Genomic DNA, 18,815 nt, shown 5'->3' on the forward strand with positions numbered 1-18,815 from the left:
ATTCCTTTAAATCCTTTAGTGGTTACCTGCATTTGCAAAGATTGGCTGTTTTCATGTCAAATGAATGTAAGCTCAGGAGTGCAGCAGTGAGGGATCTGGGATATAAATTGAAAGAAGGGGAAAACCTGCATGAATTGTAGTGACTTTATGCTGAAGAGGGCAGGGCCATGGAAGACATGACATAATCAGTTTCAGTTAAAATTACATTTTTATGCACTGATTTCTCATTAAAAAAAATCCCAGTGGACAAGAATGATTTTTGAACTATTTTTATCAAGCAGGGCTGCAAGTCCTGCTCTAAAATTGTCAGAAAAGTTTTATTTCACAGAATAATTGTACCCGTGCAGTCAAGTAACAATATCAAGGACAGCCAAATAACACAACAAAACCACTGCATTTTTATTCTGGAGAAATGCACGTCTGTTAGAGTGTTAAATACAAATATATGATTTTTTTAAAAATAAGAAAGAGCTAGTCTCCAAATAAAGTAATAATAAGCATCCTTATTTTTTTTTTTTGCATTTTTCAAACCAATGTAACAGCATAGTACACATTTTATTATCCATTCTAGAGAGAGATGTACTAGTAAATTGTAGGCAAACTATGACATATTGTATAACACACTGTGAATTCCTGATCATAAAAAGGTCCAATAAATACAGAAATTTACAAAGTATTCAATGTTCAGTGGTTAAAAGAGAAGGGTTAAGTAATTATCAAGTGGGTATGTTCCTTTTCTGGGTCCTACCTGCTCCCTGTCTGTGTAGTTGGTGGGACCTGCCTTCTGGTATGACTGGAGTGACCCTTTCAGGTATCTGCTAGGTTCAGGCTTAAGTGGGACATGTCCCCAGTAATATTTGTATTAACTTGGAAACCACAAATTATGGCTTTCTTCCCTCTCCCCTAGTCCATTTATATCCAGGGAGACCTAAACTGCAGAGGCCTGGGCTCTGTGGTCATTTCCCCAGGCCAGGCCTTCTCACTGAGTGTGCTTCTGTTTGCCTTGGCTACCTGCTACTGTGCCCTCACCATGCTCTTTCTCTGCAAAGATTGTGTAGAGCTGAGTGAGGGGAGCCTTGGCTGCCACTTTGGAAAGATTGCCAATGCCTCAACCTCAGCTTGGAAGCCATCACGTTTGTCAGAAATGTCACTTTCTATATTTTCCAGGTGACAGATCTAAGCGTTTAAGAGAATGCCATTCACTGGATTTTTTCAGACTAATTTGCAATTAACTATTCAAACACAGCTCACATATCCACTTGAACCCTATGACAATGAGATCTCTGTCTAGTGTGTACAACTGAGCACATACTGAAAATTTTTTTAAAAATTTTCCCAAATGACATTAAGGCTGACACCCTTTGTTTTCCAACACGGCTTAGGTCTTGCTTAGGAAGGATGCAGATTCTCCTTGCCAACCCTCTTGTGAATCACAAAGCAGTTTTGTTTTACCTTGGGAGGGAGGAGGTTCAGGGGTGTGCAGTGTGCTAATGGCTGAGTCTGAGTGGCAATTCTGGAGCAGGGGAGGAGCCCCTATCCCACCACATTCAATGTATCTGAGGTTGTGGCACTCACACACTGAAGACTTGAGTGTCTTAGAGTGTTTTTGGAGATAGCACTTAATAAGGCACTTGAGAACCAAAAAGCTCAGTTCAATGAAATTCAACACAATGCACAGGCATGAGGTAATAACCAAGAAGAAGATGAAGATCGTTTTCTCGGTGGGTTTGGATATGAAGCAGTCCACAGTGTTGGGACAAGGCTTCAAATCACACTTCATAAGGTACGGAACACTAAAGCCATCATACAGCTTGTAAAATAAAACCAGGAAGCCAATTTCAAAACCAGTTTTAACAATGAGACTGATCAGGTAAGTGTACCACAGACCCCCATCCATCACACCTAGGCTGACATAGAGTTTCTTTCTGTGCCTTTTCTCTCTACTGTCACAACAGGCTACATGTAGAACCACAAGAAGTGAAGGCATAGAGACCATGATCAGCTGTAAGGCCCAAAGTCTGACCTGGGAAATGGGGAAGAAGTGATCAAAACACACATTTTCGCAACCAGGCTGTTTAATGTTGCACTCAAACTCTTTCTGCTCATCTTTCCACACATGCTCTGCTGCCACCATGTAGACCAGCAAACGGAAGATGAACACAACAGCCAGCCAAATCCGCCCAATTCCAGTTGAGTATTTATTTACTCCAGTTAGGAGGTCTCTGAGGAACATCCAACTCATGACTTAGGCTCAAAAGAAGGTAAGATTCTGCAAAAGAAAACAATTTCATCAAGATTCATTTATTTTCATTTTATTGATCATTTCCACTGTCTTACTTGATTATGAATTATGGACGATAAAGTCGAATTTCAACTCTGGTTGTTGAGGACTCACATTCATACAAGGAGATGACACAATTGGTCCACAGACGTAATTGATTTCTTGCCCAGTTAAGTTTGGAATTTATTTGGTGATCCCACACACACTATCTCATTTTCAAAGAAATCCTTCCAGCTTATTGCTTCTAAGGATGGATGGGTTCTGTTAGTGATCTAGAAAAAAAAATAGATATGAATCCCAAGGTGACATTGGCACCTTGAAATACCCCTCACATACCAGCTTCTTGAAATTGTAATCTCTACTCACTTTCTCTAGTTTGTTAATGCCCCTCCCCAATCCTTAAAGGTTATTTCCTTCCCCTAGCTCCTCTCATGTCCTGTGTCCCATATCCCATACCAACAACTGAGCTCACCTACAGTCCCATAGTGAAAAGTGAGGGTCTCCAATATGAACTTCTTCGAACTCATGTTTCCTCACCCCTGCAGGTCTACTTACATCAATGCCCAACTTAACATGCTCTACACAGTTTAGAGGGAGGGGTCAGCCTCATCTTGCCTCAAAATGATCATTCCAACTCTACACCCCACTCTTGATTTATCCATTTTCCCTGCTTCTGTATCTTCAACCTTCACTGGTTCCTTCATCTCAGCAAATAAATGTGCTTAAGTTGTATCCCTTATTTCTACTATTATAACTATCATTTACTCTTCAACTCACTGAGTCTAGTTTTTCTGCTCATCATTGCATGCTAAAATTAGCACTACCACTGACCTGCCAATCTTCTGGACACTCTGGATCTCACTTAATTTTTCTATGATACTGTTGCCTGCTCTTGTGTTCTTGAAACTCTTTGAGCCTTGGCATCCAGGATCATCTTCTTTCTATTGTTTCTATCTTCTCTATTGTTCTGATTCTCTTGATTGTACCATCTTAGTTTTCTTTGTCTAATTCGTAAAAGCTCTGTCCTCTGCTCTTTTCTTACTCCATATGCTCTCCCTAGAAAATCTCATTCACTCCCAGGGATTCATCTACCATTTTCAGATTTCTGACTCTCAAATATTTGGCTTCTCACCAGATTTCCATATCTCACTGCCTCTTGGTTATCATTTAAATATGCCACAGGCCTCTCAAACTTGAAGTATCTATAAGTGAATTTATTATCTGCTCTGCTCTTTGATTTTATTGCTTAATGGCATCACCAATACCCAAGCACCCAAGTTGGAAATCTCATATTCATCCTGGACCTCTCTCTCTTATGACCCTTTAAAATTTTTTTTAAATATTTATTTACTTATTTTGAGAGAGGGGGGTGAGGAGAGTACAAGCAGGGGAGCAGCAGAGAGAGGGGGAGAGAGAGAAGGAGAGAGACAGAGAGAGAGAGAGAGAGAATTCCAAGGAGATTCCATGCTGCCAGTGCAGAGCCCAACACGGGGCTCAAACTCAGGAATGGTGAGCTCATGACCTGAGCCAAAACCAAGAGTCAGACACGTAATCGAGTCACACAGGTGCCCCTTTTATGACCCTTCTTAATTATTCACAATATTCTTCTGATTCCTCCCTCCAAATATCTCTCAAATTCATCTCCAGGTCACTGCTAAAATCTCTCTCACCTGTACAGCCTTCTCACAGCTTTCTATTTCCAGTCTTACCATCTCTTCCCCTCTCCTCCTAATATGTCCTTGATGCTATTTAATTATCTTGTACCTCTCTCCATCTCTTTTGCCCTTTTCTATATAAAAGTTGAAAGGAAACTAGGGAGCCTTCTTTTTCATTTCAGTGATGTTGTCTTTCTGGCACACTCCGCTTCCATCTTTTCTTATAATTAGATTCCCTGATTTATGTTTGTTGGGCCCATTATATACACAGCATTCTCTGTTCAGTGCTTTTGAGTTGGTCTCTCCCAACTACCCTGGAATGTGGGGGTTTTGTTTGTTTAGTTGGTCGGTTGGTTGGTTTGGTTTGTTTGATTATGGTGGTGGATGTTTTGTTCTTTCAGATGAGAAAGCACACTCTGAAAAATGAAGCCACTTTCCCAAGGTCACAAAATAAGATGCAGGGGGTTCAAATCTAATTTCCATCACTCTAAAACAGAGCTTCTCAACGGTGGCACCATTGATATTTGGGGCTGGATAATTCTTTGTTGGAGCAGCTATCCTATGCCTTGTAGGTTGTTTAGCAGAATCTCTCGCCTCTACCAGCTAGATGCCAGTAGCACCACCTCCCCATTTTGGACAACTAAAAATGTCTCCAGACATTTCCAAATGTACCCTGTGGAGATGAGACAGAATCTCTCCAAGTGAAAACCACTTCTCATAACTCTCTGCTATAATCAGAAGATGTGGGCTAGAGCTCCAGGTCTGCCACTAATATACTTTGTGATTTCTTAGGTGAAATTCTTGCCATTTTAGTTCTTGTTTTCTATTACAAAAATTAATTACCTTTTGCTTTCTCTCTAACTCAGCTGAAAGAGTATCATGGAAATGATCATGTGAGAGGAATGAGGAGGTTAAGAAAATTGGGATATTGTTAATAGCAGCACACCTGTTGGAGCATGGCACATTACCTCTTACAGGGGAAACAATATGTAGCAAGCCCACACGCAAAAGCCCTGAGGAGATGTATGAAGGTTAAGAGATGTTTTCAGAGAAAACAAACATACATGTACACAGTGGTCTATTGAGCAGGGAATAAATACTTCAATGTCCTTGGGTTTTCAGAACACAAACAAAATTGTATTAAATAAAAAGGAGTCTCAAATCCACCTGAAAGGTCAATGTCTCCATGAATTATTAAAACAAAGTCCCAAAGATTAAAAAGGGAAAACAAAAGGTATTATGTTTTCCTACAACATGTGTCATTGGGCATTTGTCCATATTATTTAAAAGGATATTTATGTAATGTTACAAAACATTTGAAAGTACCCTGCTGGTCATTTTAGAAAAGGGAGGAAGGCAAGAGTAGATCCAGACTGTTTTGCTAAAAGAAAAGCAGTAAGAAAGAAACTGCTGTTTGAATAGAGTTAGAAGACTGACACCATCAAATGTGTAAGAATCATGAATTTCATTTGACTGATAATTGTCTATCCTATTTTGAAATTCTCTGCTGATAGAAAGGCAGTGGCTTTTCTTAGGAGGGAAAGGTGTTCTAATATTAGTCCAGTTTTAACAAAGGTGGTTTAGTATAGCGGATAAGAGCCTGGGCACAGCATTGAACTCCTTGGGTTCAAGCCCAAGTTCAGCTGTGATGATAATAGTACTAATCACGTGGGGCTCAAAACAGAGTCTGACACATGGTAGTGATCAGTAAGCATTATTATTATTATTTTGTCATCAAAAGCCTTTTCTTGGTATCAAATTGGAAGGCTTTCCAATTGCAAGTTAGTATGTTTTTTTCTCTAACTTTTTTCCTCTGAAGGTGGATAAGTTAGGAATCTTTATATAATAGTCCTTTAAGCATTTGAAAGCAGTCATTAGTTTGAAGTCATTAGCTCATCATGTTTATCTCTTAATAATAATTCATATTGTCTATTTTTAATAAAGGTCTTTAATTTATCCCTTTTCTTAAGTCACTATGGATTACTCCCAATTTTTAAAGAGTTTCTACTTGCCAATTCTAATGTACCAATTTTCCTATGACTTTCTCTTTTCTCTTGAGAACTAGCAGTTAAGCGCACAGGAATTTCATCTGGAAAATTCAATTAATTAAATATTTTCAGAAAGTAAAATATTCAATATTGCCAATATCATGAATAATTTTGGGAATTGAAGATTTCCCCCAAACATTTTATCTAAATTAAAAATGGAGTCTGGTAAGTTTTAATATCCAGAATACGTAAAGAACTGCTAAAACTCAACAACAAAAGATAACTCAAACATGGACAAAAGATTTGAATAGACATATCTCCAAAGAAGATATACAAACGGCCAATCCATAGGTGAAAGGATGCTTAACGTCATTAGTCATTAGGAAAATGCAAATCAAAGCTATAAGAAGGGGTGCCTGGGTGTTCAGTCGGTTGCGTGTCCAACTCTTGATTTCAGCTCAGGTTATGATCTTAGGGTCGTGGGATCAGACTCTGCGTCAGGCTCTCTCTCTCTCTCTCTCTCTCTCTCTCTCTCTTTCTCTCCCTCTCTTCCTCTCTCCCTCTCTCCCTCTCCCTCCCTCTCCTTCCCTCTCTCTCCCCTCCCCTGCTCATGCTCTTTCCTTCTAAAATAAATTTGTTTTTAATGTTTAAAAAAAGCTACAATACTTACTAAGATGGGTGTAGTTTTTAAAATATAAAATAACAAGTGTTGGCAAGGATGTGGGGAAATTGGAACTCTTGTACAAAGCTGGTGGGAATGTAAAGTGGGGCAGCCACTGTGGAAAACTGTTTGGCAGTTCCTCAAAAAGCTAAACATAGCATTACCATCTGACCCAGCAATTCTACTTCTAGATATATAGCCCAAAATTGGAAATAGGAACTCAAAGAGATATTTGTATGACAGTTTTCATCACAACATTATTCTCAATAGCCAACATGTGGGAAACAACCCAAGTTACATCAAGAATGAATATGCAAAATGTGGTATACACATACAAAGGAATATTAGTCAGTTAATGAAGTTCTGATCCATGCTACAGTGAGAGTGAACTTTGAAGACATTATGGTAATAAAATATGTAAGATACAAAAGGACAAATATTGTGTGATTCCACTTGTATGAAGTCTCTAGAACAGTAGAACAGGGAAATTCATAGAGATAGAAAGTAGATTAGAGACTACCAGGGACAGGAAGGAAGGAAGGAAGGAAGGAAGGAAGGAAGGAAGGAAGGAAGGAAGAAAGAATGGTGAGCTTTTGCTTAGTAATTACAAATTTTTGGGGGGGTTGAAAAAGTTTTGGAAATAGTGCTGATGGTTATACAATACAAATCATGTAATTAATGCCACTGAATTGTGCACTGAAAAATGATTAAAATGGAAAATTTTATGTCATATGTATTTTACCACAATGAATAAAGTTCCCCCAAAAAGTAGGTGGAAGGAAACTATTTAGAATAGAAGGAAACAATAGGGGTCCAAATAGCCTGAACATTTTAGGAGAACTGTGTTGTATAGGGAGTAGAAACAGGGACAAAAGAAAGAATAGTAATATAATATAATAAATATAATACTCATCAATGAAATAAGTTCTTATATGATTTTATTTTTTATGATTTTTGTTGTCCATATTTTTTCCAATAAGATTGTACAAAATTAAATCTGAAAGATCTAATAAAAAATAAACACTAATAAATCAGAGAGCTATCACTGTTGCATTTATAGAATGGATGTTTACAAATCAAACCATATCTGCAAGGTTACTATGTAAGAAAATCATGTGGTGAATCCTTTTCAATCTCTCTTACCTCTACGTATGTGTCTATAACTCCCAAAATTATGTATGTCCAGTCCACACCTGTCTCCTTGTCATCTCTACTAGGATGCCATCTCATAAATTCAAAATGTTTGAAAGTGAACTCATGGTGTTGCTTACTCCACCCTCCATCTCCCTGCAAAAGCACGGCACCTCAGTAGATTGTACCACCATGCAACTAGCATTGAGCCAGAAACTTCGAAGTTGTTTTTCACCTTCTCCCTACTCCAAACCCCACATCCAATCTATATTGAAGCCCAAAGTTTCTACCTTTGAAATATATCCCCCAAATTTTCACTCTTTCATCTACACTGCTTGCACCCTAATCCAAACCTTCCTCATCTCTTGCCTGGTATACCATAAAAGCTTCTTATCTGTCTCCCCTTTTCTCATTCTTGCCCTCATCCAACCTGTTTTCCATCAATAACTAGATTAACATTTAAAATGGAGATTATAGAGGTGTCTGGGTGGCTCAGTCAGTTAAGCGTCCAACTTCGGCTCAGGTTGTGATCTCACAGTTTATGGGTTCGAGCCCTGTGTCAGGCTCTGTGCCTGACAGCTCAGAGCCTGGAGCCTGCTTCGTATTCTGTGTCTCCCTCTGTCTCTGCCTTTCCCCCACTCATATTCTGTCTTTCTCTCTCTCTCTCTCTCTCAAAAATAAATAAACATAAAAAAAATAAGATGGAAATTATAGGGGTGCCTGGGTGGCTCAGTTGGTAAGCATGCAACTCTTGATTTGGGCTCAGGTCATGATCTCATGGTTCGTGAGTTTGAGTCCCTCATCAGGCTCAGAGCTGACCTCGCAGAGCTTTCTGAGGGTTCTTTCTCTCCCCCCCTCTCTCTTCTACTACTCTGCTTGTGCACACTCTCTCTCAAAATAAATAAATGCACTTTAAAAATTTTGCAAATAAATTAAATGGAGGTTATATCAGAAAGAAGTCAAACTTTCACTATTTGCAGACGGCATGATACTTTCTGTAGAAAGCCTTAAAGACCACCAAAAAATGGCTAGAACTGATACATGAATTCAGCAAAATTGCAAGATATGAAATCAACATACAGAAATCTGTTGCATTTCTATACACCAATCATGAAGAAGCAGAAAGAAAAATCAAAGAATTGATCCTGTTTACAATTGCGCCAAACATCCTAAGATGCCTAGGAATAAACCTAGCCAAAGAGGTAAAAGATCTGTACTCTGAAAACTATAGAATACTTATGAAAGAAATTGAAGGGGACACAAAGAAATTGAAAAACATTCCATGCTAATGAATTGAAAAACAGACACTGTTAAAATATCTATACTATCCAAAGCAATCTATATATTATATGCAATCCTTATCAAAATACCACCAACATTTTTCACAAAGCTAGAACAAACAATCCTAAAATTTGTGTGGAACCACAAAAGACTCCGAATAGCCAAAGCAATCTTGAAAAAGAAAAACAAAGCTGGAGGCATCACAATTCCAGACTTCAAGCTGTATTATAAAGCTATAGTCATCAAGACAGTATGGTACTCATTGAGGAGGGCACCTGTTGGGATGACTACTGGGTGTTGTATGGAAACCAATTTGACAATAAATTATATTTAATATAAAAAAAAGTATGGTACTAGCACAAAAACAGACACATAGATCAGTCAACAGAACAGAAAACCCAGAAAAGTACCCAAAGCTATATGGTCAACTAATCTTTGACAAAGCAGGAAAGAATATGCAATGGAAAAAAAGACAGTCTCTGCAACAAATAACGTTGGGAAAACTGGACAGCAACATGCAGAAGAATGAAACTAGACCACTTTTTTACACCAGTCACAAAAACAAATTCAAAATGGATTAAAGACCTAAATGTGAGACAGGAAACCATCAAAATCCTAGAGAGGAACACAGGCAGCAACCTGTTTGACCTCGGCCATAGCAACATCTAGCTAGACACATCATTGGAGGCAAGGGAAACAAGCAAACTTGAATTGCTGGGACTGCATCAAGATAAAAAGCTTCTACACAGCAAAGGAAACAACCAACAAAACTAAAAAGCAGCCTACAGAATGGAAGGAGGTATTTGCAAATGACATATCTGATAAAGGGTTAGTATCCAAAATCTATAAAAAATTTATCAAGTCAACACCCAAAAAACAAATAACCCAGTTAAGAAATGGACAGAAGACATGAATAGACATTTTTTCTAAAGAAGACATTCAGATAGCTAACAGACACATGAAAAGATGCTCAACATCACTCATCATCGGGGAAATCAAATCATAACGATGGGATACCACGTCACACCTATCAGAATGGCTAAAATGAACAACACAGGAAACAACAGATGTTGGTGAGATGCAGAAAAAGAGGAGCCCTCTTACACTGTTGGTGGGAATGCAAACTGGTACAGCCACTCTGGAAAACAGTATGGAGGCTCCTCAAAAAGTTAGAAGTAGAACTACCTTATGACCCAGGAATTGCACTACTAGGTATTTACCCAAAGGATACAAAAATACAGATTCAAAGGGGAACATGCACTCTGATGTTTATAGCAGCATTATCAACAATAGCCACATTATGGAAAGAGCCCAAATGTCCATTGACTGATGAATGGATAAAGAATATGTGATATATATACACAAAGGAATATACTCAGTCATCAGAAAGTGAAATCTTGCCATTTGCAAGGATGTGGATGGAGCTAGAATGTATTATGCTAAGTAAAACAAGTGAGTGAGAGAAAAACAAATGCCATATGATTTCACTCATATGTGAAATTTAAGAAACAAAACAGATGAACATAAAGGAAGGGGGAAAAAAAGAAAGAGGGAAGCAAATCATAATAGACTGTCTACTATAGAGAACAAACTGAGGGTTGGTGGAGGAGAGATGGGCATGGGATGGGCTAGATGGGTGATGGGTATTAAGGAGAGCATTTTTTATGATGAGAACTGGGTATTATATGTAAGTGATGAATTACTAAGTTCAATATTACACTATATGTTAACTAACTAGAATTTAAATAAAAATTTGAAAAAGTGCACATAGAAATATAGATTAAAAAATTAAAAATAATAATGAAAATAAAATGGAGAATATATCATCTCGTTCTATCATTTCTCTGCTTAAACCTCTAACCCGACTTCCCATTGCACTTAGGGTAGGAAAAAAAGGGAAAATATTTACCAGACGATGAAGCCTTGCATAGTGGTGCCCTTGCCTGTCTCTCCAACCTCATCTTGCACATCCCCAAGGTACAGTGAATTCCAGGCATGTTCCTCTCCTTTCATTTCCTCCTTTAGATCCTACATCCATTTTGTTCCTCCTACCTGAGATGATCTTGTCTCCCTCACCTGAATGAGAGAGGCTTTTTGTGACCCCACCAATCTAAATTAGTCTTCTTTGGTATTCTTGTTTACAATATTGGCATCTTTTCGTTCGTGCCATTTATAACTTATAATCACTTATTTATATGACTAATATCTGAAGATACTGTGTGTTCTATAAGAGAAAGGACTAGGGATGCCAGATTGAGCAAGCAAATAAAATGTAGGCTGTCCAGTTAAATTTGAATTTCAGATAAACAATGAATAATTTCTTACTGTGCCATCCAATATTCAGGATTACTTAAACTGAAAAAGTATTCCATTATTTTTTCTTAATTACTTTTAATGTTTATTTATTTTTGAGACACAGGGAGACAGAGCACAAGTCGGGGAGGGGCAGAGAGAGAGGGAGACACAGAATCTGAAACAGGCTCCAGGCTCTGAGCTGTCAGCACAGAGCCTGATGCAGGGCTCAAACCCACGAACCGTGAAATCATGACCTGAGCTGAAGTCGGAGGCTTAACTGACTGACGCACCCAGGCGCCCCCAAAAGTATCCATTAGTTATCTGATATTCAAAATTAACTGGACAATCTATATTTTATGTGGCAACCTAAACAAGTACTTTGATTGTCCTCTGTTGTGTACTCAGTGCCTAAGTAACAGTGCAAAATTCAGTAACAAATGGGAACACAGCTTGCTCTAAAGCTCAGAAACATTTGGAAAACTCAATCATTCTTCTCCTTATACCCAGCCTCTCTATCTCCACCTTAATTAAATTGCTATGTTCTCCACAAAACTATGCAGTCTGCTCTGAGGTCCCCACTTCCTGTAACTTCTGGATGGACCTGAGATTCAGACCATCTTGCTTCATCTCTGCAAGAAAAGCAAGTGGGAGATACCCCCAGACTTTCTCCTAAAATCCACTCCATGCTTTTGACTGCTAGATTAGAATGCTGTTTCCATCCTGTTATTCTTCTGCTTGGGAATACTCTCTAGCTTCCATGAGACTTCTGGAATAAGTTTCCGAGTCTCACCTTCGTGTTCAAGATCTTACACTCTTGTGTCTACCAACATTCACCAATACCCACTTTGGTCAGATGGTTCATCCTCCCACCCACCTACCTATGTCTTCCTGTCTCAAGGCCTCATGTTCTTCTCATCTCCATGCACTTGCTCATGCTGTTCCTCCCTCCTCCCTGCCCTACCTCACTATTGCCCTCCAAGTTGTGATTTTTTTCTCTTCATATTTGTAGCCCTTAAGCCTTAGCACATATTTTAGCCCTTGGTGGCTCTCATATAGACTTTGGTGTTTCTCACCAAAGAACCTTATGCCTTGCTTTAACATGCCTTAAGACCATGTTTGTTACTTGTTTTGTATACTCCAAAGTGCTTAGCATAAAGTGGCTGTTTAGTAAATGTTTATTAGCTGCATGTAGCTAAAGAAACAGCAAAGTTGTAGGTGCCTAATCTGTGTTGCACAGCAGTAAACAAAATAGACAGCGTTCCTTCTCTCAAAAACTTACAGCATAGAGGTTAAATAAGTATGTTTTTTTTTAGTTACCTAAATATGCAATTAGAAATTATGACAAATATATGCTCTAGGTGCAAGAGCAAGCTAGGTAGAGAAGGACCTCGCTCTCAAGGAGCTTATATTCTAGGGAGTGAGAGAAACAAACAAGAAACAAATGCATAAGATAATATCAGATAATGATGAAAGCTGTGAAGAAGCACAAGCAGAGTAATGTAATTATGATGGGTCCAGGAGAGCTTCTTTCAGTTGGCCATGGGAGGCCTCTCTGATGTGGTAACCTTTGGATCAAGCCCCAAGAGACAAGGAGTCAGCTCTACATGAAGATATGAGGAAGAACATCCTAGGAAAATGGAATGGCTGGACAGAATGAATTTGAGGAACAGAAGGCCCATGTGACTAGACCTCAGTGAATGAGGGATGGATGGCCTGAGATGAGGTTGGAAAAGGAGGTCCAGCCAGGTTACATGGCACCTTTGGAGTGGGCTGTTCCATGCTATGTCACTATAAACAAGAAGTTCACTCTTGGGACGGTTCAGTTTCCCCATCTGTAAAGGGGGATACTAATATTCTCCAAGCTGACTTCATGAGGTTTGTTGTGAATATAAATCAAGATGAAATATAAGAATTTCATAAAGCACACACACACATAAGAAAAGAAAGAAATAGCAAAGTTGAATGTTGACTCTCAGGTGAAATATTCAGTTTCAAATTTTTTTGCTCTTTGACATAGAATAAGTCACTCATACAGTCTTTGAGGACCATAATTCTTTCCATTGACCACGTTAAGAAAACTGAGCTGAAAGATGAGAAATTAAAGTAATTTTCGTATCACTTTGCTATTATACTTAATACTAATATTAATAGAAAATATCCATTCATTCCTATTTACTCAACAAATTCAAATGTTAAACTTACAGCAAGGTTTTGTTTTTTTTTTTTTCAGGATTGGCATCAGTGTTGATTGATTCAAGTATTTCATAATTCTGTTAAAAATCCCAAATGAAATGTGTGTGGGTGCACACGTGCACATGCACTATTGTAATGAGGAGTTGGAAGGCCCTAGTAACATTGATGAATTGTTTTAACTCTTATCTTCATGGCAGAGATCTAATCATCAAAATGCAGACTTTGGAGAAAAATGTGTAAATGTAAAAAAAAAATTTTTTTTTGAGAAAAAGAGAGCGCAAGCAGGGGAGGGGGGCACAGCAGGGAAGAGAGAGAGAATCTTAAGTAGGCTCCATGCCTAGCGTGGAGTCCAATGCAGGGCTTGATCTCATGACTGACCATGAGATTAAGAGTTGGATGCTTAACATACTAAGCTGCTCAGGCGCCTCTGTAAGTGTCAAATTTAAAATAACTATCCCCTGTGTGCCACATATTTCAGAGTCACAACCAAAAGAATGCATAGAGGAAAAAAATTTGTACACATCACAGTCTACTCTCTCAGAAGGAACTTGCATTAGTATAGCTATGAGTAAATAGATACAAATGAATAAGTTCATTTGAAGCAGTTAGGATATCATCTGATATATAACAAATATGAATTTAAATATCATCATTATGAACTTAGTGAAAGTTGAAGGACCCAAAAAGACTTGACTAAAAATCTTCCACCAACTATACTAAGTTTCTACTAACTGATCAAACAACAACAACACCATGATGAATACAATCACGGGCCTCCATAAAATGTGACATCCTGGGTGGAGAGCATAGTCAGACTAAAGTAACTCAGAATTTGGAGACAAATACCTCCTTTGAGTGTGAAATGAGTAAAAAGCCTCATGGGAAAGGATTAGCAATTTGTAGAAGAAACCTATCCCAAAGAGACCATCTGTCCCATATTCCTGGGAACTGGAAAACACCAGAACGTTAGTAGATATAAAGGTGTAAAATTATGTAAGACCTCAAACATAAAGGTGAGAATTAGAAACTTATTTTCCCATATAGTTCCCCACAACCAGAGGGTACCTGAGTAAAATGGGTAGAAGCTAATCAACCATGTGGTCCTGCACTGGCATAATGATATGGAAGCAAAGTTTAGCAGAAGAGTAGAGCTCTGTGTGAATGATACGTGAACAGAAACCACATAGACCTTCTCAATGTCTACATCAGTCTATATACAGGGAAAATATCATCTGCACATGTGTAAAATACTTCATCATTTTCTTCTGCAACCAAGGATTCTGGATTTTCTGGAATAACCCTATTGCAAGCATGCTAAACTGATGTCAGAACTAATGAGAACATGTACAAGTTTTGGGTTGAGAAAATGAGTTACAATAACCATATAGTAGCAGCAAGGATAATTAATAATGTGACTTTTCTACATCCTGATTAAATGTCTGTTACAATCATTTGATTCTCATTCTTCCAATTAACCAAGCAACCTCTGAGTAGTAATTTTCTTGCTGAGGAGATTCCTTAAACTGTGCAAGGGTATTCTCCTGAGATTACATACCCTGAAGAGGCGCCTTATAAATCAGGCTCCTCTGGGTTTGGTTAATGAATCCCTTAAAGCTGATTCAACTTGGGGTGAATCATACACTTGAGCTTTTGAGCCTTTGGGACTGAACACCAGCCCACCTGTCCTTCACTTATTACAGGACGAACCTTTATGCCAACAACTTTCCTGACATGAGTCTTCACTACTTGTGTGGTTCAGCCATCTATAAGCACATGCCTTCTCTGTGCCCTGAATGGGCACAAAAACACTAAGGAGCCCTGGCACTATTGGGAGCCGGAATCCTGCTCTGAAGTTATTAAAAAGTGCTATTTTGCAAGTTGAGTTTGAGGGGCACTGGACTTCCAATATCCTTGCAGACCACCATGACAAGCCATGAAAAAGCTGCCAGCTTCATAGGCAGCCTCTTTCACGTCTCAGTAATAACAGTGCCTGTCCTTGGATAGTGCTTGAGCGTTTCTGAAGAGTTTCACAGCATCTCATGTAACCCTCACCTCCATCCTCTGGGTTGGTATCGTCTGTGGTATGGCCCCCAATGTAGTGATGAAGAAATGGAAACTCAGAGAAGGGGGCTTGTGCAAGACTCCTCCAGAAACTCAGTAACAGAAACTCCTCAGTAGAAAACTCAGCAGCAGAACCCAGATCCCGAATGACTGGTCTCCAGCTCCCCCTCAGCAGGCTGGATTTTCTGGTTCATTAACAACTCTGTGCTACCTTGTACACAAATTATTTAACCCCTAAAGAATAGAATTTCCTCTCAGATTCTCTTTCCACCACCTGCTGACTCTTGCACCACCTGCTGACTCTTGCAAATTCTGTAAAATGCCCTATTTGAATACAAGGCATTTTCACTTTTAACAGTAGCCTATTTGGAAAATCCTTAAAGCAGAGTGTTTCTAAACCCAGGATCCATGACCCCTGAAGGTCTGTCATTAGATTCTCAAGGGTCTATGAGAAGTTTATATGTGTGTATTTTGTATTTTGTTTTTATGATCTTAAACAAACAAAACAATGCTGGATGACTAGTTCATAACCAAGGACTAGTTCATAGCCACAGTATTTCAGTACTCATATTTACCAGTGTTTGGCAAACTATACAGCCTGCAGGCTAAATCCAGTTTTCCACCTGTTTTGTAAATAAAGTTTTGTGGGGACACAGCCATGTCCATTCATTTACTATGGTCTATGGCTGCTTTCATGCTAAAATAACAGAGTTGACTAGTTTCAGTGGAGATAGCACAGCCTTCAAACCCTAAATTAATTACCATCTGGCCTTTGTAGAGGTCATTTGCCGACCTCTGATATTTATGTCGTATTTGAAATCATACTGGAACCAAGTTGCAAAACTTTCATTATCTGGGCTTCCAAGAAACAACACATGATGGGTCCTGCTCAAGAGAAAGCTATGTGAAGGCATATTGACAGCACAGCGTGAATGAAGCCTGCTGGCAGTTTGAATGGAGACAAGTGAACAAGGAACAAGCCATTACCCAACCCACGGTGGGTCCACAGCTTCAAAGAATCTGGGCTTCTGCAGTCAGTATCTTATTCTCTTAGTGAGTAGTAATTTAATTTTAGCCAAACTGTGTCGTTTGTCCACTAAACTTGAATTAATTTTAATTTTATTGGTTTTGTGATATTTGATTTTTCTTTTGTAAATACAGTTGCATAAGAGCTATACGTCTAAGGATTAGCCTGTGGCTGTAAAATTATTTCACATCTAATTTTAGGTCTCATTACATATAAATAACAGTATACTAAAAAAATAAATTGTCAACATTGAGGGTACAGGAACAATGCTGAGTAAAACAGTATCCACACAGGCCGACACCTGTATATATATATACCTCTTGCCAGGTATTTTAATTTCCTGTATGAACAAAGGTATTGACATTTTTAGAGGGTCCTCTCTTCGGAACAGTGCAAAGGTTATCCTGAAGCCACACAGAAGGGGCCACTGAGAGGTCCTGGGCTGTTCCACTATGCCCCCAAATTCCACTCATTCGCATTCTGTGCTCAAGCCAGGTGCTCTGACTTGGCCACAACCACAAAGCCCCCAAGTCACTCACACATTCCAAATGGGCCATTTACTTAGAGGCAGCTTATCCAGAAAGGGTGTGTGTGATGCAGCACAAAACTGGATAGCAGTGCATTTAGTTTGTAATAATTAGGATTACTTCTCTCACCAAAACTTTTTGGAAAGAGGTAATGACTACCCAATTACAAGAAATGCCATCTTCCCTTGCATAAACAAATCCTATTATAAGAGAAATAAGCTTAACTTACCCATTGGCACAGATGTGAAGATTAAGAAGAGATCCAGTTAGTTGTTCATTTGATTAAAAAAAAATCATGAGTTGATTATATTATTTCCCTGAGAGGAAGCTAGTACTTTAAGCTCAGGCAAATGGAGTCTAGTGGTTTCCAAGGTAGCATAAGCCAAACAGGTGTAACCTGATCGTTTGTTTTGGCTCATAACTTAGATGAGAACTCTTGTGTCTCTGCTGTTCACGATATATGTTAAAAGAGAATCGAAACTGGAAAAACTAATTCAAAGCCATTCACATACACACAATTCATTGAACATCTCTTTTTATAAAACCTTGTCATTATTTACACAAAGAAGTTGGAACAATGAGAGAAAGGTTTTCATCTCTTTAAAGGATTGAGTTGATAGAGAATAATTTAAGTCAGTCTATCTTTGATGAACTTACTTTAACTTTACATCATATACCCTACTCTTAGCAATCCAGAAAGTAAGAAGGCATAGTAAAAATCACTCTCACAAACCCAGAAAGCATCAATAACAGACACTTTGTAAGTACATAACAAACAGATGAGAGAAAGCAGGGGAGAGGCAGGAAGAAGGGGAGAAAGAGAAAGTACTTTATCTTTTTATTTCTAGGTACAAATTTGGTTACAATTAAAGATATGTGGAAATTAAAATATCATTTTTCTCTTGGAAGAAGAATAGCTTAGAAACAGAATTTCACATTTGGAAATGATATTAAATTTATGAAGTTTAAGGCCTTCATTTTACTTACTTTTTAAAAAAATTTTAATGTTTATTTTTGAGAGGGAGAGAGACAGCACATGAGTGGGGGAAGGGTAGAGAGAGAGGGAGACACAGAATCCGAAGCAGGCTCCAGGCTCTGAGCTGTCAGCACAGAGCCTGACAAGGGGCTTGAACCCACAAACCGTGAGATCATGACCTGAGCCAAAGGCAGGCGCTTCACCAACTGAGCCACCCAGGTGCCCCAAGGCCTTCATTTTTTTTATAATTTTTTTTTTAACGTTTATTTATTTTTGAGACAGAGAGAGACACAGAGCGTGAACAGGGGAGGGGCAGAGAGAGAGGGAGACACAGAATCTGAAACAGGCTCCAGGCTCTGAGCTGTCAGCACAGAGCCCGACGCGGGGCTCGAACTCACGGACCGTGAGATCATGACCTGAGCCAAAGTCGGACGCTTAACAGACTGAGCCACCCAGGCGCCCCCAAGGCCTTCATTTTAATGATGAGAAAACAGAACCACAGACAGCAGCCTGTGTCAGGTCCCAGAGCTAAGATAGAGAGTGTAGGAAGTACCTGGAGATGAATGCCAAGTCTCAGAGATCTTTCCTTTACTCTGTGATAGCCACCTCTGCAGACCATGTGAATTTCCGTACAAGTTCTCTCTTACTGCTCTTAGCATTTGTGGCCTTTAAAATGATACCATATATTGATATATTCAATCCAAAATTCAAAGAAAAGTGCAGTTTATTTTGAAAAATC

At 38.8% G+C, this 18,815-nt stretch overlaps 1 protein-coding gene across 1 annotated transcript; it reads right to left on the reverse strand.

Moving 5' to 3' along the window:
• Positions 1–310: 310 nt before the first annotated feature.
• On the reverse strand, positions 311–17,440 carry GJB7 (gap junction protein beta 7). Its single transcript, XM_007076941.3, has 3 exons — positions 17,330–17,440; positions 2,396–2,553; positions 311–2,269 (listed from the first exon to the last, which is right to left on the reverse strand). Exon 3 carries the CDS (start codon positions 2,240–2,242, stop codon positions 1,379–1,381), a length of 864 nt encoding a protein of 287 aa, XP_007077003.1. The 5' UTR covers positions 2,243–2,269; positions 2,396–2,553; positions 17,330–17,440; the 3' UTR covers positions 311–1,378.
• Between the last annotated feature and the right edge of the window lie 1,375 nt (positions 17,441–18,815).

Source organism: Panthera tigris, chromosome B2 (genome assembly GCF_018350195.1).
Source record: "Panthera tigris isolate Pti1 chromosome B2, P.tigris_Pti1_mat1.1, whole genome shotgun sequence".
In the NCBI taxonomy this organism is placed as follows: Eukaryota; Metazoa; Chordata; class Mammalia; order Carnivora; family Felidae; genus Panthera; species Panthera tigris.

Excerpts from the sequence above, each read along its gene's own strand:
- GJB7 (XM_007076941.3), bottom strand. The coding sequence starts at position 2,242 with ATGAGTTGGATGTTCCTCAGAGACCTCCTAACTGGAGTAAATAAATAC.